At 38.9% G+C, this 25,698-nt stretch overlaps 1 protein-coding gene across 1 annotated transcript in view; it reads right to left on the bottom strand.

Annotated features, from left to right (window-relative positions):
- The window catches only part of BCAR3 (BCAR3 adaptor protein, NSP family member), a 92,556-nt gene that overhangs the window by 40,780 nt on the left and 26,078 nt on the right, over positions 1–25,698 (bottom strand). The window contains 2 exon segments of the mRNA XM_054515753.1: positions 4,073–4,112; positions 16,814–17,138. Coding sequence (XP_054371728.1) covers positions 4,073–4,112; positions 16,814–17,138 — 365 coding nt within the window.

The raw sequence follows: 25,698 nt of genomic DNA, 5'->3' as shown, positions 1-25,698 counted from the left end.
AAACCCAACAAATGTTGTGCTCACAAGCCCCAGCTCGCATTGCAGCAGGCAAGTCTCTGCAGGATGTGACACACAGCAGAGAGCAATGCACTGCACTTGGCAAGGGTTCCACTGAGGTGGGGATTTCTCTGATATATTTCCATGTCTAAAAAAAGGCTCCTTGCAAGGAAATTTCACTGTCATCAGGAAAAATTATTTCCCAAACTGTGGCTACTTGTCATGCTGACACAGATTTTTTCCTAAACTTTCCTGAACTTACATACACACATATAAACTTTACTTTTGATCACACTCTTACCGTAGTACCTTCAGCGAGTAAAACTGTGAGAGTCAAACACCCAGGCCTACATTGGATTGGCATCCACAATATACTGAATTTGTGCAATTAGCTATACAAACTTCATCAATAAATCTCATAGCTTGATATAAGTTCCCTGAAGCTGAATTAAATCCACAAAATACTGTCCTATTTTGCAAAGCTAGAGATAATGATAACACACTGGAATGTCATCAGAATTTTATTTTCAGTTGCACTAACCAAATCCATGATGAATGACAGTAATTTCTATCACAGTTTGTTTTCTAACAAAATCAAGGAAGAGTAAAAATAGGGAAAAAATTAATACTGTGAGGCTGAGACAAACAAGAATCCTTCAACAGAAGTCCACAAGAAACTCTTTTTCTGCAGCTGGAACTTCCTTAAACCAGCAACAGTTTTTTCCAGTCTGAATCTAAATATAAACTTCCCTCATGACCAGGCTGAGCAGACAGTCATAAATTCTGCACATTTTCCACTAATGGAATAAAATATAACTCCAAATTTTCAGGCCATAGTAATATTTATCAACTCACTGCTGATATGTATTTCTGTAATTATTAAGCAGTATTTCCAGAGGAAATGCTTGAAAGGTTTCCCTGATAGGAAGAAAGAAATCTCTCTTTTTTTTCTTTTCACCCTGATACAGCTTCAATGATTACAGCACAGATTTCTATAAAAAGATCCTGAAGTATTTCTAGTGAATAGGAATGGGACAGAAAGCTATCTTTGGTTCACATGAATTTGATCAAAATGACTCACAAAAAGCTCTCTGACACACTCTAATCTGCCAGCACTTGATTCTTTCTCCCTTACTGCAGGAATCTGTTCTGTGGATGTGCAGGCTCAGGGTGTGGGAAGAACCTGTAGAGGCTACCAATGGATCTATTATTTGGTTCATAAAACTTGTAAAAATCTCACAGAATGTACAACGTGCTATTGTGTCCCTGAATCTCTTTCATGAATTGGGTAGCAGCCTAACTCAAAGCAGTCTGGCCTGTTTTCACTTCTACCATAAAAGGGTTTTTTTGAAAGAGCCATTTAACTGTGACCATGGTTCCAGCAGCACTGTGAATACAAAGGAAGAGTTGAAGCCATATGGACACTTCAGTCTACTCAGACTCCAGCAAATGAGTACATTTTTCATCCCCCCTTAGAACTTGCTTTTGCATAATTAGCTCTCTTTATATCTTGAATGAACTAATACAGCAATATTCAAGACATAGTAAACTTCAACTTGTGAGCAATGTAATTTAGAGAATTAGACACCACAGTTCATCTATAGAGAACATTGTCTTAAAAAAATTATGATAAGTATTTTCTGTCTTGCATCTTGAACAGAATAAAACAGCAGAAAAAACCAATTTATTTTGCCTTTCCTCTGTTCAGACTATTTCTGAATACAAGGATTTATTTATACTACTTTCAGTCACCTGATTTCAGCAAGGAAAGGTTTGTTAAAAAGCAAAGTGCTACACTCAGCTCTGAAGTTTACCATCAGTCTATCTGCTTGTAGTCACTATGGCCACAACAGACATGATGATGTTCTCACTGTGAACCAGCACACAACCAAAAGCAGCACACTGGTCCGTGCCCAGGTCTTTCTGTAAAACTGCTTTTTAAATCCAGCTAGTTTAAAACTAGCTGTTTGTCTTGAAGAAGAGTAGGTATGACTGTGCAGCCTGATAAAGTGGGTGTGGGTGAAATCCCAAGTGAGGCTGGCCAGGACACCTGAGAACAATTAGTGCCCTCAGGGCCCTGACACAGTACAATTTGCTTGGGACTGGAACTCTTGGGTAGAATTGCCAGCAGCCGAACTACCCTAACACAACTTAAATTTGTGCCATGTATTGCTTTCACCATAATGTAATTCTTTCAAGGCAAATTAATCCAAAGTCTCTCTTCTTTTTCCAGCCTGAATAGCAACATGAGAGAAACAAGAATCATTATCAAGACTTCACAATTACCATGTACAATTAGTTCTAGTGTGAGTTTTTTTTGTATGAGAGATACATCACATATGCTTCATACCCAAGTTTATATGTGTTTTCATTCAGTAAATCAACACTTCTCTGTTGAAACAACACTAACTATATTTTCCTGTGCACCAGAAAATATAAATGTGCTACTCAGAACTTTCATATCCTGAACCAGCAAAATACAACTCCCAAAAGTACTCCTGCTGTTTTCTCCCTCTTCTCTTACTATCCCTTTTTCATTTCAAGGTATTTTTTTACTACTTAAGCAATGTCTGTCAAAGCCTACCTGCTAGCTCAAACTACATATGTGCAGATTACACACCAAAGAGACCTGTGCAAATGGCAATGGTGGTATAAACGTTGCTGCAGAAATCCATTTTCTCAGCTTGAGAAGGTTAGTGTTTGGCAGTTTATACCTGCCACCATAATGTATTTGAGGATCTGGAAAATTTGTAACAGTTACTATACTGCCAGTTACAGAAAACAATGAACATATACTTGGTAAAACTGAAGCCAACAAAGGGAGTCCAAAATCCTGTTGGTATGAATTCACCCACAATTTTTACAGCTAAGGTTAACTGATAAAAAAAGTTAGAGGCAACTGATGAGAGACCTCCTTTATTTATGATTGACTGATTTCTGTGTAAGAACACATTTTTAGAAGCAGTTTTATTAGTAACCGAGACTTTTACAGACAAGAAAAATGTTTTGGGGAGTTATATTTATAAGAAAGCAACTTCTGCATATTTTTCAAAGTTGTAGTTTGAGATTTCTTGTCTAGAATTCCTCTTATAAAACCACTGAACTAGGATCCAAACTCGAAGTTCACTAAAGGTAAGGATATAGACAGGAAAAACTGAAAAAGGAAGGGGAAGAGATTGGTAACCCTTGTGTTCTCCCTTATAAGTCTCTTTTCCCCAGGCTTTCCTCCTCAACATCAAAGTTTTAATAACTAAGCTTAGCACCACTGCTACTGACAAGAGTCCAAGACAAGCTTCTACCAGGAAAGTTGAAAAGCCCAGAAACCACATTTATAATACAGAACTTGCTGAAACAAGACAAGACACATATTGATGAACTGGCACATGATACCTCTGCCTTCCACTCAGTCACATTTTGTTAAAACTGTAACAGCATACTCGGTACAGCACAGTGCGAGAGCGTACATTAAATACAGCAATTAACATGTCCACCACTTCGATGCCTCTGGCATCCCCTCTTCCACAGCACTCTTGAGAAGGCTTTTGACCTTCTCTACCATATCCCAACTCCAGGCTGCGATTGAGGCCAGGGACCTCCCAACACTGAACTACCTGCTCAGAGCAGAAATCCAGCAGCTGTTCTGAGAGTCTCCTATGGCAGCCACTTCTTGGACCAGAAGTGAATTTTTACCTATAATTTTAGTAAGTATAGTGCTAAAACTGTAAACCTAAATTTGACATTTTTATTATAGTTTCAGATGTGTTTCTTTACTTCCCCAGAAATCCATAAGCAAAAAATACAACTTCTTTTAATCTTCTTTTAACCAAAGCAAGAATTTAGGCAGTCACCATGTACCTGTAAAGAAGCCCCATGTAAAAATGCAACCTACACCCCAAGTACAATGCCCACAAGTATTTCACTGAAGTTGTAAGAATACAGTTTGACATTCATATTTAACTTCTCTGTACCAAAAGACAGATGGCTGCACTATGTACCTACAAATAACTGGAAATGCTCTATCAGTGCTGGGTATAGACCAAATCAAATATTTTGAGGGCAAGAAACAGTACCTTACCTTGACATATTCCAACGTAGGATCCAGAATATTCTGATCTCTGTAAGGAAATGGTGCCAGGAGAGAAGGACAGAGAGAAAAAACAAACAAAAAAATGGTAAGTCCAAATATAGCCTCATACTGAAGAGATGCATTAATATGAGCAATATGCTGCTAGGTCACATTAAAATCCTTGTTAAAACTTGTGTGTTAAAGCTTTATAGCCTACACTATCTCATTTTTAACAAATATATAGATCACTGGTTTCTTCTAGAAGGACATGTAGTGTCCTTAATAGTACTTAATTTGAGAAATAAAATTAATTACACCATTTTAAGGAAAAAAAAAAGAAATCTTGATATTTCAACAGATGGCTGGAATACTTACTTGCCACTCAAAATATCTGAAATAAATTTAAAGAGAGCTCTCTCAATGGCTTTTGAATTTATTTCTTTGCTTTTATGTCTTTCTATGTAAGCTACTGCCTCTGATAGCACAGGGGAGGGCACTGCTCAGAGGAAGTGGAAAGTACTACATTCACTTTCTATACATACAAAGAAGTACTTCTCAAAATAATCATAATTTCAGCATCACAATTATTTGAACATCAGATAATCAAGTCATTGCCCTAATCTAAAAATAAAAATCTCATCATAGGTTTTCTATACAGACAGATGGCAAAGGGCACAGAAGCCTAACTGAAGAGCCTTGCACTGTTACAACTCTCCATAAAATACATGTTTATTTTTATTTCTATTTCAGAGCATTTTGTATATTTGTTTCTATTTGAGAACTAGCAGATTAACAGTTTGCAGGACATGACTGGATGTTTTCTAAGAAGCTGGGATGACACACATGGTACTGCCCTTAACTACAAACATAAAGCAGGCACAATGAAAACCGTGCAAACTTAGAGAGGGATCAGGCACTTGTTACAGCAATCTGGTTTGCCACATGGACAACAGATCTCTATAAATTTAGAAACAGGATCCTTTTTTGTGGTAGCTGTTGCAAAGATGTAACACTAGAAACCCAATAAGGAGCTTCAAAAATGTAGAATTTGGGTTACACTGGAATGAATCAATCCAGAAAACAGTCTCTGAATTCCCCATGTTGTTTGGAATGTAACTGCATATGATCTGAAACAATGTTATTATTTGATACTCAAATTTTAGTCTGGTTCTCTAACAGTTTTTAATCCAGAATACCAGAATACCGAGCCTTCCCCATAAAATGATGGTGCTCTACTGTTCAGGCTGTATCATGCATTGCTGTTTCATATTATCTCAGTATTTATCAAGGGTAAAATTGCATTCTCAGCTGATGTTTTAAAGAATAAAAAGCTGGAGTCAATGGAAATAAAATTTGGAACATTTGAAACTTTTTCCTATGCAATATACAAAGAAGGATCAGCTTGAAAACTGTATGAGCATAAAGCATGTACAAGCACAGCAGAGAACACAGGGGTGAAGCACAAAGGAGAAAGAAAAGAAAGCTTTGAAACAGAAGAGACGTTTTTCTTCTCAATACTTTTCAATTTGACTGGAAAAAAAAATCCCATTTTTAATCAGTTCAGCAAAGTCATTAAGCACACCTGATTTCTTCTAGCATTCAAATGATCAGTGGGAAGTTGTTCCAGTACCAAATGCTACTGAAAAACTTCTCAATTTAGTTCTTCACTTGCCTGTGGAATCTTTCAGGACAAAGGGTCTACCAGCACAGCCTATGCAACACACTCTGAAAGAATAAACCCGCTTACTCTGGCAGTGAATGTGTCTTGTTATGGTCTGCACTCCTGCAGAACAGCCTTCCTACTGACTCCACTGCTCCCTTCCACCTTCTGCTACCAGGCAAATGTTCTCTAGGACAGATCAAGCCAAAGCAAAAGGAAAGAGGTAGAAAAACTTCAAGACAAAACAGTTTATTTACTGGTATATAAAGCAGGACATGCAGAAGAGAGCAGAGGAAGTAGTGACCTGCATTCCTTTCAGCATCCATGTGACAGAAGTGCTGTGAAAATGTTTGGCTTTGGGAAATGGATGGTGAAACAAGTATCTTCACAAGAACTGTAGTATTTTATCTGGTAAGCAGACCCACAACAAAATGTACAAACCCCTGCTATTCATCCTGAGTCGTACAGAAAGATGTTTATGTTGGAGCACTGTTCATCTCAGATACCTGTCTCCAAGCTGATCTATTCTCTCTCCCCCATCTTCCCTTGTTCATCTTTGTGCACATTTTTTGAAGTTATTGTCAAGGAATGGTAACTTTCATTGATGTGTAGTAACTAATAGTAAAGATTAACTACTGCATTTTCCTGTCATCTGACTCCACCTCAATACTATCACATTACATACTGAAAACCAGATTAAGCAGTTAGCCCAAATAACTAGAAGGTAACCAAATAAAACTAACTCCTGAATCTCAGCTCTCTGTTAGCAATGATGTTTCTTTATTTTCATTTTCCCTCTTAAAGAATCTTAAAAAATTATGAACCCACATTCTCATTTATTAGATTAGAAGATCTGTAGAAAAAAAATTAATACTTTCAGATGACTAACAGATCAGATGAAAGAGAGTAGCAGGTTCTGCCATCTCTTAGAATCGATTTAACTGATGGTTGGTTTCAATAATATTTTCTTATCTTTCATCAGATTTTATTACCTTTCAAGTAATGCTAATGTTTGTCTTCATAAAAAGCTTGACTTTACAGCTGTATTCATTTGCACCTGTTTACCTACAACATTTATGATGGATTGGAGTGTGCACATAAGTCAACCAGTCCTGTGTAAACTGTGGGCTCACAGTTTTATTATTATTGGATTTTATTGTACATTTTGGTTTCCTAATAATCAGATAAGACCTACTTCCACTCAGATAAAAAGCCTATTTATAACAGAATGATGACCCTGGAACAGAGAAGTCTTCAGAAGACCTCAAGCTGAGGTAAGTGTGCAGTAGGACACACAGTACTGGCTTCATGCTCTTTACCCATTCTGCCACAGAAAGGATTTCCTGAGAGGGATGCAAGCAGACTCCCACACCTATTTTGGGTATTGCTATTGCTGCCACCTCTTGCTATCAACTCATTTCGTGTCAAAACAAAATCCCTTTCCTGCACGTTTTTAATCATAGGAACAAAAAAGAAGAAAAAAAGAACCTGACTTGCTACATGCAATTAAAGCATTCTCCTGAGTAGTGTAAACCCTCTGTTACCTCTTCCACACACACAAGGTCTATGTGGAATCTGTGGAAGCAAAAACACTCCTCCAGTAATATCTGACCAGAATCTTAGCCCTCATGATTCTGAGGCTTTTCCTAGCCAGAAACACATTCTCTCTAGAGACTGACATCTGACAACCCCTTTTTCAATGCTGGCTGATCTTGCAGACATACAACCCTTTAATCTGTCCCTGGTCGTCCTTGGAAATGATCTCAATTTCTTTTCACTCCAGTTTCAAGATTCTTATCAAGATTCTTAAGTGCTTTTTTTTTCACGTATGGGTTTCTTGCTGTTACGGCCAAGAAAATACACAGAGCTTGCAAACAAGTGTGGTGCTTCAGCAAGCCCAGAAAGAGATGAAGGTGAGAAAACAAGAAACGTGAAGTGGCTCTTTTGCTTCCCTCTTCTTCTCCCCATAGCAACATTTGCTGCAACAATGAAGAGTTTGGTGTCATACTGGTTGGCATTGACTGTCTATGAGCAAGTAGTGATACATTTGACCACTATGAGAAACAACATAACTTCCCAGAAAATAGGAATAATCATTGTATGAGGACTCCTTCAAAATATAACTGGAGCTGACTGAGATGAGAAAGGGGGACAGAATTCAGCTGTTATTGTGCTATTTCTCTGCTTCCCAACACATCTGAACAATGGCCAAATGTGTGGGGAGAATTGAAAGATTAAAAAAAGCCTTTTTGAAGTTGTCACCATGAACAGTCACTAGCTAAAATGAAGGAAAAAAAAAATCACTGTAAGCAACTTGAATCATACTTCTGGTATGGCAAACTAAACACTGTCATACTGCCAGTTTCAAATCCTGCATGGATTTGAAGACAATGAGCAACCAAACACGAAAACTGGGTAAAGAAAACCTTAACATCCTAGTAACTAGTCACTCTTCTAAAATATTTGATAAAATTCTTACATAATCACAATCAATGCTGGAACTGAAAAGCTGAATCCTGATGTTCAATCCTAACATCCACTATTCAATTCAGTGAGTGCTAGAGAATAGCCAGAATCTCAGTAACTCAGACATCATCTGTTTTTCACTCTGCAGTTTGTCCAATAGTTCTCTATAGGACTGCTTCAATAAAAAATCTTTAAGCAGATATGCTGTAATCTTTAGCTGTTTGATTCTATGAAAACCTCGACCTTTCTAACGTTGTACATGACCTCCTCTCATTCTTGCTGCTATAAAAAATCCTGCAGACCAGTTACACACTAGGCCGTATGAAGCATCTGCATTTTCCAGGCCCTTGGCATCCTCACAGAAAAATCAGCTACAATTATAAATTAGCTGTGATAACTTTAACAGAATTTCAGTGCAGTGCAGTCAGTGCAGACACAACAATATCATCAAATTGCCCAAATCTTCCCTATCATTCAACTCCCATATAAATATTCTTACAGTGTTAGAAACTGATTAGCCCTGAGAGAGCTTTGTGCTACTTCACACTTTTATAGCTGTACCTGTGGGAAAAACATTGGGACACATTGCCAGTATTTGATACATGAAAATATATTTGTCCATTTATTTTAAAGGCACTTTTCCTGGGGACATTTTCTTTTCTACCCCACTGAAAGAGAAATCACGAGAACTATCTTCTCAATAGTTCCAACACCAATAGTGCCAATGCCAAATCTGAGTAAAGACAACAGAGCTCCAAAGGGAGCCTGAGACCCTGAAAATGTACCAAGCTGTTGCATGGCTGCTAACACAGACAGAACTGCTGTAAAATGACCAGATGGATCACATGCCTTCTTCAGTTTGTGTCTTTGAAATCTCTCCATCTCTGTAGATGTTTGAAATACACACTACTTAAGTATGAAGGTGCAAGTCGGAGCATGCTGGACATGGCGTGTTTCAGTGTATGCAGCACAGACTGATTTTATTTGTACTGCAAACTAGAGCAAAAGATCCACTGATTTTATCCCCCAGCAGCTTCTGCTTCACACGCGCACTTCTGCTGCATTCCTGAGGGCATTCCGCCCTTCTGCCTCCAGCTGCACAGCACCATGGACATGACTCATTCCAACACCAGTGGAAACAAGTGCAAACTGCTATGACTAACTGTGCCATGACCTGCAGCTCACACAGGAACAGCAGGGACTCCAGTAATTAAAACTCCAGAAGAGATCCAATGTACTTTTCCTTGGATTAAATAAAATCTCAATCCTATTTGTTCAGAATGCCCCAGCAGAGATAATGTTGCAGCAATTTACATTTACCACTTCAATCTGGATCCCTCTAACTTGCTCCAGTTAACCTATTGCAGCAGAAAAATCTACACCATTTTTTCTACCTTTTCCAGAAGAATTTCTCTTTCTGCACCATACACAGTACCAGTTTCTACAACCTGGTCAAAAGCTTAGACTAGCCATCTCCATTCTTTTTCCTCTATTTTCCTTAACATTTAGGCCTACCAAAGACAAAACTCTGTCCTTCAAAGCCCTTCTTAAATCTTTTATCCCAAGACCTATTCTATGAAAGTAATGGTCGGGCAGCAAGACTATTGCTTATCCAAAACAGACACTCTAAGTACAAACTGGATTATATATGGGCTGTTGCCTTTATGTATGTGCTGCTGACTTATATCTTCAGCTGGCAATTCTTTACAGTGAGTGCTTCAGTTGCTGTACAGTTATCCTGAATCCAGTGCCACTAAATTTTAAGTGTTCAAAATCAATATAACCTTACTAAATGAAAACGGCATGTTCAAGAAAACCCCACTGACCTACCTTCAGTAGAATCAAAGTCTTCATTATTAATCTGAAATGCATCTAATTCTAGGTACACTTTTTTCACAAAGTATGGTTTTCCACCTGGCTCATAGATCTTTCAGGAATGTGTATTTGGACTGAAGCATAGGAATGCTAATAAAAGATTTTAGCACTGAAGAAGACAATAGTGGGAGGAAGAATTGTCCTCCCTGTCAGTTCCCTCAGCCCACTCAAGAAATCTCATCACATCAGATGCCTCTCTGCATTGGATATGGCAAGTAAGCATCAGGAATATGCTCCCCTATGTAACATTTAACTACTATTTAGAGCATAAAAGGGACAGAAATGAAACCAAATGCTCACCTATGAACAGGAGGCAGGATGAGGAAGCAATATAGCCCTTGGTACAACTGAATAGGGCACTCCATAACACTTACAAAAGAGACCAGAAAACAGCCGAGGCAGGGAAGGAACTTTGGGTGTGACAGAAGGAGTAATTCAAGAAACTTTCCACCACATATAGTGTCCTCTGCTCAAAGAAGAAACAGCCAGAAAAAAAAAGTTTTCAGGAACTTTTTGAAAAACAACACTGACAAATTTTGATAGGGGCTTTGAGGGATTTGGGCTCAAGTTTACCTGGCAAGTTGTTCATTAACAATAAGGTCATGATCCCACAATTAATTTCAAATGATGATACAACTGTGTTCATCCCATAAGGAACTTTGGTTCCTCTGCTCAGAAGCTGAAGGACTGTGGTTTAATTCATCTTTAATACTGGAGAGATGGTCTCTCTTTTTGAAACATTTCATCCTGTTTTCCTCATTTCCCTCTCTGAAGATCCCACATGGACAGATTTCCAAAATCCCCATAAAAATCTAGAAGTGAAGCTTGGTTCTGTAGGTCTATGTCCACCAAGCAAAGAAAGAGGATGTGAGCATCAAATGGGAACAAAGGGGTGAAGCAGAACTTCACAACAGAATAATGTGAACCCAACAATGGCCAGAAAGGCTAAAAAGAAAAGGTAGACAAGCCAAAACAGAACAAAGCCCTGGAGTTAAAGGGTAAGAGGATTTGAAACTGAATGTAGGCAGATAACATTCGCTATTCTCTGCTTATCCAACACAGCATTCCTTCTACCACAAACATCTCCCAGCTTTAGTGGGTAGCTCTGCTCCACCTCTGAGACAGCAGAGATCTGTAGGTGCACGTGTGAAAAGGACAAACAAGAGAGAGAATGGGAAAATCTGTGACAAAAAGCATGAAGTATTGGCAACATCTAAGGAATTCTTCCATTGGAAAAACCTGTGCATGGAAGAAGTCAATGAGATATTCACTACCCCAAATTCAACACACTTGTGTTACTCTTATTAAAGAAACACAACCACATACAAACATTTTGGTTCAGGTTTTTTTAAAAACAAAACTCATACTAAGAGGTAACACTTCCTACGGGTAGGCTCAGCAGAGTTTCAGGCATTATAACAAAACTGTAACTATTTTTCCTTTCAAAATTCTGTGCATTTATAAAAATTCCTCCCCATCTTATCCTAAAATTTAAAAGGGAACCAAGATACTGGTCTTCTTCCTGGTAATCTTGCAAATATTTTCATACTTGAAGAACTACATTGAATTTTATAAACAAAAAACCCCAGTGTTACTCACTTTAGTCCCCACAGGAAACATACAAAATATTTATTTTACTTGATATATTAAAAAATTGATAAAAATTATTTTTCATTTTTAAAGTGTACATACAGTATTAATATAAAAAGTAGCACTAATTCAAATTAAAATTATCCAACAAATCATGTTTTCAAAATCACTAGTTAGAAAAAAATAAATGCTGTCCAAATACCCTTTCTCCAAATCCAAAGAAAAGCAGAATTTGCAGCATCTGGGGAAGCAAAACAGGCTGCAAATTCTGACAAGGATAAAGCAAATTCCTGAATAGTGTTCTCCTCACCAAGCACAGCCTTGCCAACTCTTTTCCTTTATAATTCAACAGTCAGTTCAAGGACTTCAGCAGGCCTGATCTATTGTGGTAATACCACTAAGAGAACAGGAACAGTTTTGGGAATGGAGAATTCAGTCATTCATAGCTTTATACTACAAGACTAACACCTTGCCAACTTCCAAATGTTCTGCCCTCCAAGGACAAGCACTGCAGAGAATCAGTGAGCCTGCTGCGAAGGCTTCATCGCTTTATGCTGATGAAGTTACCCTGTTAGTAGCATCAGTCAAGGTTAAAATTGAACATATTTTTATTTTTTCCTTGAGAGTTACATGAGACAAGTATGTGAGGATCATCCAGCCAAACATGCAGAGCCTTGAAGATCAGGAATTCAGAAGAGAACAGAACATCCTAAACAACCAGATAAACTAATCTACTCTACTTTCTGCTACAGCAGTACAAAGTCCAGTGCTAGATGAGAGCACTTCATCTGAAACAGCTGACGTAGAAAAACAAGAGGAAAAAACTCTGCTGACCAGTACTCAAAAAAAGAGACTGAAGTCGAGCTAAATATGCAGTCACACACACTTACCATACTTTCAGAACTACAGAAAATAAGTGAATTCTTTGCACCTGTGTGTAGATAATTAGGGCCAGTCTATAAAATGCACTTTAGCTTACAGGCTATTTATCACATTTTGATCTTTTGCAATAAGGTTCAACGAGCATTGGAAGACATTAAGAGCTACTGGTCTGCCCATTAAGAGCTACTGGTCTACCCATTTCCTTAGTGAAAGAATCAAGCCAAGAAAAATCTTGTCTTCCATGGCTCCTCACACCTGCCAGATTTATTTTTTTCTTTTTTAACATGCTTGAACCATGTCAAAAAAACTGATATGGACAATTCACGCTTGATATCTTGGCAGTGCAAAAAAAAGCTGCTATGCCTTGTCTACCTACAAAAATGAATTGCTGGTAGCCACATCAATAAAAACAGTAGTGTTGTAAGTATAATCACAATCAGGACTTAGAGCACAGCCAGGAATTTACTGGACTTGAGAATAGAAAATTAAAACAGAAGCAAAGAAGAAAAGATTAAAATTATAGCTCTGTAGTTACAACTCAACACTTCAAATTCATACACAGTTAAAACTAAAGCTTCAAAAACAGGGGAAAAAAATTGAATTCTCACCAGTTGGTAGGTCAGGCCCTCTCATGAATAGTGATAAAACAAAGTACCCAGGGCATTTTACATTATGTAGAGAAATGCACGAAGTATTTTGATTCCAAGCCAGTTTGAACAATACAACCCTACTGTTTATCAGTGACTCAATTTTTTAAATGTCTGTATGGACAAAGAATGGAATTTGAACAAAAAACTGTCTTTACAAGTCCCAGCAAATGAAATGGCTACTGCAAAGAGAGCTAGTAAACAGAAATTAAACCAGCACATACTCACAAATGTCCTGTATAATGTGAAACAGCCAGTGTGAATTAATGTCAACTTTGTTTTAAAGCTTTAATTAGCATGAAAACTTAGACGGATCATTTCTGGCAGACAGTGTGCTTCAACACTTCCTAGGGGTAGGCTCAGCAGAGGAAAGATAGTGATTAAATGCAAATGTGTGGCCACACAGTTTCTCCCAAAATATCCAAAATTCTAAAGAGTCCTACACTACACATACAGGGCAAAGGCAAAATTAACTTGTTTTTCTTTCTTTCAAATACTAAATTTCTAAATGGACACTAAGGCTTTTGAAATACTAAGGGCTTTAAAAAAAGGCATGTAACTCCACAAACTGCACAAAAAATTAATAAACTTATTTCTAAGATATTGTGTCTGGCTTTGATTTTATTGCTGTGCTAAACTGTCCATCCTAAAATTGACATTAAATTCTTTCAAAGCATCATGGCCATCAACAGCATCAACTTTGTGCAAATCCAGATCCTATTTCCGACCTCTTAACAATTTACAATTTCCCACTAGAGCTGTTATTAAACCAAATTTCACTTAATTTTGTCACAAACCCTTTTTATTTCAACAGGAATACAGGCTATTTGCAGGCAATAGAGGAATTACCAATACTGAGAAAGGAGTATCTCTTCTCTTCTTCACTGTCTTTTAACTGATTGTGAAGATCACATCTTTATTAGCCTGACTCACTGACAACACAATGTTGAACCCATCACACCACTTGCATTACTTCTCTCCCCACAAAACAACCTTAGAACCTGTTTGACAGCAGGGTATCAAAGATACATTTCTTTCTCACAGCATTCTGTGATTCTTGTATCTTGCAGTACTAACTTCAACTCAAACCTCAACTGGAGAAAAAAAAATCTTCAGAATTTGCCTCATGCCCCTCTCCTCTTCTTTCACTGGTGTGTAGTTTGGCTTAACAATAAAGCAACAACTGTCAGCATGAGAGGACAAGAGGAGATGGCCTCAAGTTGCACCAAGGGAGCTTTAGATTATTAGTAACACATTTATTAGGAATTTTTTTCCCACCAGAAGGGTTGTAAAGCATTGTAAAAGACTGCCCAGAGGAGTGGTGGAGTTGCCATTCCTGCAAGTGTGTAAAAAACGTTTGGATATGGCACTTGAGGACATCACTTAGTGCTGAATGTGGAGGTGATGAGTTTAGGAACAGAGAATACCACAGCTGTCAGCTGACAGACAGTCCAAGAAGCAATCCCTTGCTCTGCTTTCTCTTGCAATCACACTGCCTCATGAAACAGACAGCATGGTATCAATACTGGAATCTAGTTTTGCTCTGGGATATTTGCACGTCTTTGCCCTATTCCATCTTCTTTATAATGTCTCAGAAATTCCTTGCATCTCCACAATGAGATAGCATTCAAGTATGTTTGTATCAGAGCCAGTACCAGACCACAGAGATAACTTCTGGTTAACCCAAGACTACCTGAGTACTGTTGACATCCAACTGAAATGGCATAGGTTGTCAAAACGGGCCTTTGACAGCTGCTTTATCACCTCACCCACACCTACTGTGACAGTGATAATTCTGCATTGCTTTTAGGTCCTGTTTATTTGAGGGACATTTGGCTGCATTAATGAAAAAGCATGAAAATGCCACAAGTCTGCTAAACTGTAATGTCACTCATGAAGGACCATAATCACCTGAATCCAGTGGAAATTTTGGGTTTACTGATGGCAGCCACATGACACAGGCCAAAAAAAAGCTACTGGTTCTAGCAACAGATGGGAATTTGAACAATTTTCCTTTAAGTAAAGGTACCATAATACAAGGCAGAGCTAAATAAAAATAACCCATGGACTAGGTCAAAGGGAAATTACAATTAAACTTTATTTAGGTTTAATTATCAATGTCAGATAATAAAGAACGTAACACACAAGCAGCTTTAGTTTAACATGCTAAAATGAGAATTCTCTTTTAAAAGTGAAATTTTTCACTTTCAAGAGTGAATTCTTCCTTAGCTAACGAAACTACCTTTCAAGAACTCAGCTGATTCTAACTCTGGGCATTTAATTATTTCCAAGAGACTCTAAAACTCGTTAGCTTACTCAACGAAGTAAGTACTAACTTACTTGAACTAACTAGCAGAGATGTACATTCACAAATGACGAAGAGAACACATTCTTACTGCATTGAAAATTGACAAGATAATTTCTCCAAGTCATCAGAAAAAATTCAGAATCAGAAGAATTCCATTAGGGAATGACCCAGTTCATTATTATTTTCCTATTCTCACCAGTTTGGCTTATTCTTTGTAAATAAAAGAAGCAAATGATGTTTAAAAGCTAGTTCATTTAAAAAAAAAAAGCTCACATATCAGTGACAGAGGAGTACTACACCCAGTCAGGTACTTTCTTCTTTTAAAATGAATAGGGTATAGAGAAGAAAGTCTTCTTTTTAGGTGAGAAGAAAGCTTGATCCCATAAAGAACAAGAAAAAACCATAAGAAAACCACTCTACATACACAACCTTACCCAATTAGAATTCTTGTTCACTCACAAGACTTGAAAACAAAAAAAAAACTCTAGTGATGGACACAGCAAGGCTCTAAATCCTAATTCAGAACTTATAATTTGGGTATCTTTTCTCAGCCTTTAACTCCACCAGCCAAGCAACCAAACAGTCTCTCATTTCTATGTCTTTAACTGATCCATTGCATTACACTGAATTTTTCTTGTGTTAGCAGGTCATTTTTTTTCCCATTTTATAGAACTCAATATCAAAACAAAACAAACAAAAAAGGACATTTACAAAATTAATTACTTCTTGTAAGCAATGAAATATCAGTGATGATAATAAGTTCCCAAAAGAAAGAATGGCTAAAAGAGTATGGGTCTTTCTCAAGAACTTTGCATATGTTAACCACAAAGTCAGGCAGGAATAATAAACAGGGATAATTTGTCATTAGCTCAGAGTACATTGGGTTCCACTAAGTTTTCATGAAGAAGGCCTACACGTAACTCAAGATGTGAGGCAGCTGGAACACCACTCTCCTTTTCCTCAGCCCTCCATCCATATTGCATTGAATACAAATCAAAACCAAGTTTGAACAGTTATGACTTCTTGTTTAAAACTGCTCTGTTACAATGCAAAGGGTCATATCAAAGCAATTCAGTAACTTAAAAAAATTTCCTCCATGGGAATAGTACACACAATATTATACCTTTTAAACATGCAAAGGCAAGACACAGTCATTAAAAATTATTTAGGTCTTCCATCAAGACCGAAATTGAATAGTAGGGAGAAAACCTAACTTAGTTCTAGTTAACAGCTGTACCTATGACTGGGCCTTTAGAGGCCTAGAAGAATATGTAATAATCCCTACATGAGTAACATATGTAAATTAAGGTTTTACAACATACCTGGCATGGAGTTCAGTGCTCTTTCCATTTTCTGGAGGGTACTCTTCTATAACGTCCTGTCCAAAAGGTGGCTGCTGCCATGCTCTGGTGTAAGGCAACATTCCCACGTGGCTGAACATATCACAGGACCTGGGGGGAACTGTTCCCCTCTTCTTCCTGGGCAGAGTGCCATGGATAGAGATGCCTTGGAAGGAGTTTGAGCGATGCTCAATTGGTGAAGGTTTTGTGGTCAAAAGATCCATGGAAGAAGCTAATGAGAACTGGTGGTTCACTGGGCCGTTTCTGGAAAGACTTGAAAATTTTCCTGCAGCTATCATTTTTGGTTCTGGAAAAACAAAACCAAGTTTTTTTACTGTATATCAATCATCAAAGCCCTTAAAGGAAGTTAAGTAGCATGACTAACAAAGGTATCTGAAATTGAACTTCTGCTTTGCATTGAGGCAGTCAGATACCTCAAGACCCAGTCATGCTGATGCCAATGCACACCAAGCACACATGTAAGTAACTTTATACATGTTAAAACCAAAAAACAACCAGTCTGGACAAATATGCAAGAGCAGGCCACGAGCAATTCCCCATTTTTATCCACCAAGTTCCTCTTTTTTGCTTTTTCACATCCTCTGTAGGCTCAGACATCAACTTGAATTACTGACAACAAGCAAAGTTTTAAGAATATTTGTCAAAAAATAAAGGACACTACAACTTGGTTTGGAAGAATATGTTTTTTAACCCAGTAGCTGGCACACTGTGAGGAAAAACCTGTTGCTAAGGAGTCTTGCTCAAGTAATAAATCTAGCAGATAACTGGTCACATATTTCTAACAGGCTGTAAACTAAACGGCTCTACCCAAGAGATAAGGGCAGGAGCAGATTACTGGAATTCTCTTCTTCAGCATGCCCAGCCTGCTGGCTCAAATGGCTGTTGACACAGAGATTTGCAAAGCTGTCAGTCTCTGGTACAATCAATTGCAGTTTGCCATACAGTACAGGTTTTTCTGTAAGCGTGAGCAAAAAGCTCTGTGAGACAAACACTTCAGGCTCATTAACAAATTACAGTTCTGTTCCTCAAAAAATGCTGCCCTGTGCTCAGTTTGTAGCGTTGTATTGCAGAAGACAAACTGCTGCCTTATCCTATGTGGCTGTATTAGCCTGCAAAAGCCACTCTGGAACACACCACCAGACCTAAAGGGCAACCAGCCCTGTATTATTTAACCTAGGTGTTCATCAGCCAGGTGCTTCCCATAGAAACTGGAACAGCCACAGATGCTGCAGAGATTGATATGAACTCAGAAAGCAGAAGTGCTTCTGGAAATAACAGTTATGGACAGGGGAATCTGTTCTGACCTCAGTCAAGTTCCACACTGAAAAATAAGATGAGCACCCTGAAGGCCCAGCAGCCTGGAAGTCAGCAGCTCACAGCTGCACAAGAATTCCTCCTGTTTTGGGGAACGCACAGGTGTTGCAAGGAAAGCAGAGGTGCCTCTATAGTCCTCCTGCTCCACCTTAGCATCACAGCTACCATCAAAATGTTTCTGCACTGTTACTTCTACTCAGAGGTTATAGTAACAGGCTTAACTTTAACAGTAATGCTAAAGCTGATATCAAAGTATGTAAAAATTCTGCTTTTTCCTATCACTTGTACTGCAGAGATTCACCAGCTGGACAAGGTTTTCAGACTTCAACAACAAATCCTCTCCCAATTCTCCTGTATTGAAAGTACTACAATAAATACTTAGAAATACTTTTTTTTTTCTTTTCAATTTGCCAAGCCTCTGTCAGAGCACAGGTACTATGCACTATAGTAAAAAAGTCTCTGGGAAAGCACTTTTGCCTAGGGAGAATCTGTTTGACTCTGGTCACATCTCTTGATGAAAAGAGTAGAAAAGACTTGAGGTGTTGGAAAAGAACTGACATTTTTTTGTCATGCAGATCCAAATAAAATACAAAATCCTAAAGAAACCAAAATACATTCTCACAAAAATTCTGCCATAAATTATCACACTGATGTGTGATAATTTAGTGAAAGACTAAATAATCTCTCCATTTATAATGTGGTTGAAGGACACAGCTTCTGCTAGTTTTGGCAAGTACTAAAAATATCACATAATTATTTTCACAATAATTGCTGTAAAGTTAGTTTTGCATGACAACTGTTCTAAGCAAAAGAACTGGCATAAAGATACGAAGATTTAAAATGCAAATGCTTACTACAAACCTGCAACCTTCTCTAGCTAAAGCAAACTCACTGAGCTTGTTTCTTGTAAATTCAGCTTCATTGTTAGAATAGAATGATATAAATTACCTCTAACAATTGGGGGGAAAAGGCTTCTTATAATTTACACAGTCATTTGAAACTCAACTTTGTGTATTCACTGTAGAAAAGCAAGAAGCCCTGTTTATGGACTCTGAAAAACTGGAAGCTAGCTGGCTCATATGGCACAAACGTGCCATAGGCCTGCTCAGAGTCTGTATTTCAAGGCCTGCTGAGAGTCTGTATTTAATTATTGTACTTTCTTATTGGTTTATATAAAGGCCACCCCCAAACCTCTGAATTCAAACTGGTTTAGTTCAGGTTATCCAGCGAGAGAGCTCTCCTTAGCCTTTCCTGCAAGGTTCCCATGGCTATGCTGAAATGAAACACATTGCCTGCAAGCAGGTGGCAAACCCAAGCTGTAATTAATGTAAGCACAGAAAGCTTTGGTTTAATGATGAGTCCACAAGAGGCTTACTGTGACATGAAATTGTCAACCACTTCATGTTTGAGGATCCACAAAGAAAGCTGAGAATTCACTCTCCTAACCCAATCACAAGGTAATTCTTACAGCAACCTGGGTTTCAACCCAACAGTCTGAGAGTTTTCAACAAATGAACGACTCCCTGATGTATAGCATTTTCTATTTCACCCCTACTCCTAAGAAGCCCTTAAGAATCAAAACCAAACTCCCAGAGTTGACCTAACAGTTGCTTCTTTTTAGTAGTACTCACATGACTTACAAATTCAATACCTAATCCTCAAATTCATACCTGAGTACTGTTTTGAGGAATCAAGGTAGAGTTCCACAGTTAGTACAAAAATGTCTACATTCAAGAACTTGCAATACATGTAGCCACAAGTATGTGTGCAGCTTTGATGGTATTTCTAACAATCCTCCCTACAAAACCTCTTTAAAACCCCCTCAAAAAATCCCAAACAAACAAAAAAACCTCATAAAACAAAACCCAAACAAATAAAAACCCAACCCAAACAAAAAAACCCAAACAAAACTGAGAACAACAGGTCTGCTAGCTTCCACCACACATTTATCTGCTTGCCCACGTGCTGTATTATATCCTTCATAAATATTAACAGAGAACTACAGCAATCAGCTTGGCAACAAAAGCTCCTGCCAAACCATCCATCCAGTTTTCTTTTATTGAATAGAAACGCTGGAAAGTGGAAGCCACTTCAGCTGAAGACTCTGGAATGTCTCAAATACTTTAGTATATAATTCAAAGAATGTTTGATTTTACCAGATATAGAAACCCTGAAAATTTTACTCCCTAAGAGACAGTGTGCCTTGAACATTGGCCATTATGCAACCAACAACAGAAATGGTAGAAATTGTAACAGAACAATGGCTCAAAAGGAACTGAAATTTAACAGTACACATTCCTATTTGTCAAAATGCAGCAATTAACAAAACAGAACACTTCGGAAGTCATGCAAATTTCTCCTAACTACGTGATAACAAGATGGACTTGTGCCAATATAATGTAAAAAATGGCAAATTAATTTGTATTTATACATAAAGTGGCACTTCTCTTTCTTCAGTTTATAATTTGGAAGAATAGATGGAATATAATTGTTAGGAGTCACATTGTGAATTCAGAGAAGTTGAAAGCATGAAAGGCTTCCAGGTAACTTCTGACAGGTTCTGATTTTTTGTTAAGAATGAGGGTGAGCAAATACAAATCAACATGGCATTTAGGATAACAGTAGGAGACTGGACATAAAAGAAAATACCTATCTGGTGGACAAGTCCAAACAGCTGGGATTTGGTTTCTTCACATCATTGCTCAAAACAAAAATAAACATGAACAATGAAATAAATAACTTTCAGTTCCCTAAAACAACACACTAAATATCCTTCTGCTTGTGCCATCTTTGGGGTGCAAATCCAAATTTTCTGGCTCAGCTTGTCCTCATGAAATCTTTCTGATGTTCACACAGTCTGAGGAAGTGTTCTGATGGTTCATTCAAAGTGACTCAGGTATAGGATTAAGTGCCCCTTCCACCGCACAACATAATACAACTAACGGCAGTGGCTTCTACTTTTCTGTTTCAATATATTGGAGGAAGAGAAGTGAAGGAAAGGGAAATCTTCAGTTCAGCCTCAGAGATGCATGAATGGCATAATAAACGTTCCAAGACTGTATATACTCATGCTAGTTGGAAACCTCATAAAAGGAAACAGAAAAACAATTTCAGAACCCCAAATCAAACTCTCAAACTATTTCAAAACTCAGAGTTAAAAACTCAGATCTAAATCAGTTTTGGACATTAAAAGACCCACACTTTTCTCACAGTCTTATTGACCTGGCATTTAAGTGATTCTCTTTCATAGATCAGAATCACTGGAGTTGATACCTGGTGTTATCATACCACCAATCTTTACCATTATATAGGCTATGAAGCGAAGAGGGCTTGAACATGGTTTAAGATATTCACCTGTGTATTCTCAGGTATTTAAAAGATGGAGTCAACTTTTGTGAAAACTCTATGTACTTTTGCCACGTCAAATCTCCTCACAAATTCCTCCCACCCATCTCCCATCCCTCCCTTGAAATAAGCAACAATAAATTTCAACAAGTGGAAGATCCATTACTCTCTTCTCCCTGCTAAGTTACTTGGCATATTTGCATGCACTATGCAGATGTGCACAGAAAAAAAAAAAAAGGAAGGGAACATTCTTAATGGTGAAGAAAGTCAAGGCCAGGACAAAAAGGCAGATGAATTTCCCCAGAATTTTTTTATTTTGTGTGTGCAATAAGAAAATAAGGGAAAAAGAAAAAGCATTACTTAAAAGCCTTTAAAGTGAACATACCATAGGAATAAATACAATCAAAACTGTAGCCATTATAAATGCAACATGGATTTCATGTTTTGGTCTCCCTAGAAGCAGTGTAGCATTCTTCATTATTGTAACAAAAAAGAAAGGATTTCTGCTCCCCAAAATGGTTTAGAAGCAGTTATCTGCAACCTGTACTTTCTGCTTTTGTAATGAAAAAGAGAAACTGATGCAGTAGCTTGTCTAGCAAACACGTCACAAGACTTTGAGAAAAATATTAAGGTCCAAGAACCTACAGCCTGTTAAGATACAGAGACATAGATTGAGAAAGCACATGCAGTAGTTCAAAGGCTTTAAGCTACTATCAGAAAAAAACATGAGCCTGTCAAACATCAAACATCCCCACAAGATTAGTCGGTCACTGCTTCCAAAGGGTCTTAAAGTGCTACCACAATGCTCATGCTCTCCCCTCTCTTTATATATGCCACACAATTTCCACCCTCCCCCCATACATCCTTGAACAGTATATTTAAAATGTGATTTTTAACTATTATTCTCGTGCAACAGCAAACACACAGCCCAGGATAAATTATTTTTGGAATGCCAAGAAAAAGCGATAATTGAAGATTATTCAATAATAACTACAGTTTTCTTCATTTGGCCATGAAATTACCTCTGAAATACAAGTGCCTAATCAGTTAGCTCAGTAATCCTGAACAATACGAAACCTTGACTTGAAATAAACCTTCTCTCCCCATTTTGCTGGCAGAAACAGAGAACTTTACCAAGGTTACAGTCAAATCTAAGAGTTTTTTTAGCCAATGCTTCAAAAATACAACCTTTTGTTCCTTCTCTGGTAAAGGAAGCAATTTATTTTGACTGCTTCTCTGTTCCCACAAAAAAAAAAAAATCCACTTTAAATGAAAAACAGCATTACTATTTCGAACTAACACTGCCTTTCAGAAATCACAAAATCGGACGGAAAGAAGTGCTTTTGCGCCCTCTCCTCTTCAAAAGACGGGGGGGAAAAAAGGACACAGCGTTTCTTTTCTCTCTACTCAGAGAAGCATCTCGGTATCCTGAGTACACACCAGTGTTTTATACCTATTTAACAGCTTTCCATGGGATCAATGCCCACAAAACCTAAGCACTTGGATCCAACGTCTCGGTCTTCACTGTCACAGCTATGGCATTTCCAGCAGCCCGCAGGCCAGCCCGGGCAGCCCTGCCCTGCTCCCGGCGCCCCTGCCCCGACAGCGGTGCGGGGACAGGGGGACACCCGGACACCCGCGCACACTCACACACCAGACCAGCTCTGCATCCTCTGCCCGACAGCTCAGCGCTGTCCCCGCAGTTACCGGCTCTGATCACGGCTGCTCCTCTCCAGGCTTTCTGCGGATCGGCGGGAGCGACTGTCCCGGCCAAGCGCCCTCCGGGCAGAGAGTCCCGCCCGGGCCCCTCCCTCGGGGCCGCGGAACCGGAGCGGGCAGCCGGGCAGGCGCGAGGGGCGGCCGGAGGCCGGACCCGTCACAGCAGCGGTGCGGAGCTGCCAGAAAAGGATCCGGGACGTTGTGGGAGAGCCCCAGGTCTGGCCGTGCCGCGGCAGGAGCCGGCGCGTAGCCAGCACCAGCTCGCCCCAAAGAAGCGCAGTTCGCGATTACTTAAGGGTGACTCAACCGGAGCCTTCCCGAGCGCCTTATCGCTCGCTGCCCGGTCCGCCCCAGCCCGGGCGCGGTTCCGTGCCTCGCCCGCCCCACGAGCCCCTCACGGGCGCCCCTCACCTGGGGCGGGAGGCGGCTCCGGCGGCTGCGGGCGCTGCGCAGCCCCGGGCGCTGCGTTCGGGCCCGGCCACACCCTCCGGGCCGCTCGCGTCAGCCCCCCGCGGGCCCTGACCTCCCCGTGCCCTTTTCCATGGATTTAGCAACTTGGCCTCCATAATTTCGTCTTTCAAATTAGCACTACAGCAAAAATTAACAGTTCGCTAAACCCACCCTGTTCTCGGGCGATTCAGAGCCTATTACGTACTTCACACACACAATTTACTTGCGTTGGTAGGCGCCCCCTCATCCTACCAAGCCGCGCGAAGTTATTTGTGCAACAGGTTGGTGGGATAAAACGCATCTTCTACAACAAAGGGTCAAATAGCTGTACCGATTCTGGAGCTACTGCCGAACAGATGGTCACCTACCCTCCTTTTGTAAAATATACCTTCAAAACAATGAGATAATTATAGATACAACCTTCATTTTCAACTAATTATCTCAAGCACCGTCAGCTGTACCATTGCCTCAGCCACAGAGGATTTTGCTTTAGTACAAACCCAGGCACACTCAGTTGACTTTTAAAGCACTGTCTTGATCAGTTTAACACAGTATTTGTCTCTTTCCCATTGGGAAAGGGTCCTTCAGGCTGCCTGGCCAATATTTCTCTGGTTTGACCACAGTTGTTCCAGTTCTTTCAGTGTCAATGTCCAGTGTATCAGAATTAATAAAATTTCATTTTTCAAACGTATTCACTGTTAAGCATTTGCCTCTGGAAAGCTAATGCAAATAGAATTACTGCCTAACCAAATATTAAATTGATTTTGACACTAAACATTTGATCCCTACTGGTTGTATGGTGATTCTGTTTTGGGAGATGCTCTTCATGCACTATATTCATTTCCCTCTAATGTTCAATCCTTTCATTCTCTTTCTCCATTTCTACCAGGACTAGCTTTAATAAATCACTTCTGATGTATCTACTTCAGAGCCTGACTACATAATGTTGCTGAAGCTGTGGTCCTAAGATATCTAAATGATAAATGCAATTAAGGATCAGATTATTTATATTCCAGGACCTCTGCATATTACCAAGCCAATAATCAAAAAGAAATGACATTTTGGTGTTCTCACACTAAGTTAAACATCCAGTAATGACAGCAGCAGAATTAAAATCCCACATGATGTCTTAGCACAGTGACATCTCTGGGTACTGGGTAGAATTAGGACATCTACCTCTCTAGAGTTTGACATTTTATGCATTGTCCATAAAACTGAAATTTTCAATCTCAGCTATCTGAAATATCTCACAGCAACTGATTTTTTATTTTTAATGAAGCAATTCAAACCAGAAAAAACAGTGGACTGTCATTTGAAGTGTAGCTAGAGTTAAAGAAACATTTAGCTAATCAAGACAGGATTCTTTAGCCATCACATAAGTTGCTGAAGTCAGTGTTGGGAGATAAAAATTCTTGGGAAAGTCTAGGAATTTTCATAGACATAAGTAGAATGTTTGCATAAGAAAGCTCAAATAAAATGAAGTTTAGTGTAAAATAAGAGAAAGGAAAATAAAGACAGAAAGTAGTGCTCCAATATTCAGTAAGGGACAGAGACGAAGATTAGAAAATTAAATTTATTGAGTACACTACGGTAAAGGAGGCTCAGCAGCACTTCTGACTAGTGTTCCCCTTCCCATAGCAACACCAGTACCTTAAGGCAGGCATGAGCAGTAGGGAAGCATTATCACTGCTGGTGTTGCCACACACTTTTTACAACAACTTCCAAAGCAAAAAAGTTGAGGTAAATGTGAAACACAACAGCTTTCAAATAGATCCATTCACTGGTGCTGGAACATAAGTCACTACTTGTGGCATGCTGACAGACAGAGTTCTATACTTTTCTCTCAACAAATTACAGAAAATTATATCATCCTATTGGCACTGAACAGAGCCTTGAAGTTAAGATCTAAATTCAAACTAATTTCACATAAAACAAGGCTTAACTGCACACCAAAACCTCACTCTGTTCTTTTGTCAATTGTTTTTCCCCAAACAGAAAATTTGGAACCAAAGAACACC

Source organism: Molothrus ater, chromosome 9 (genome assembly GCF_012460135.2).
Source record: "Molothrus ater isolate BHLD 08-10-18 breed brown headed cowbird chromosome 9, BPBGC_Mater_1.1, whole genome shotgun sequence".
Classification (NCBI taxonomy): Eukaryota; Metazoa; Chordata; class Aves; order Passeriformes; family Icteridae; genus Molothrus; species Molothrus ater.
The sequence above is the reverse complement of the archived record's forward strand: the minus strand, read 5'-3'. Positions and strand labels throughout refer to the sequence as shown.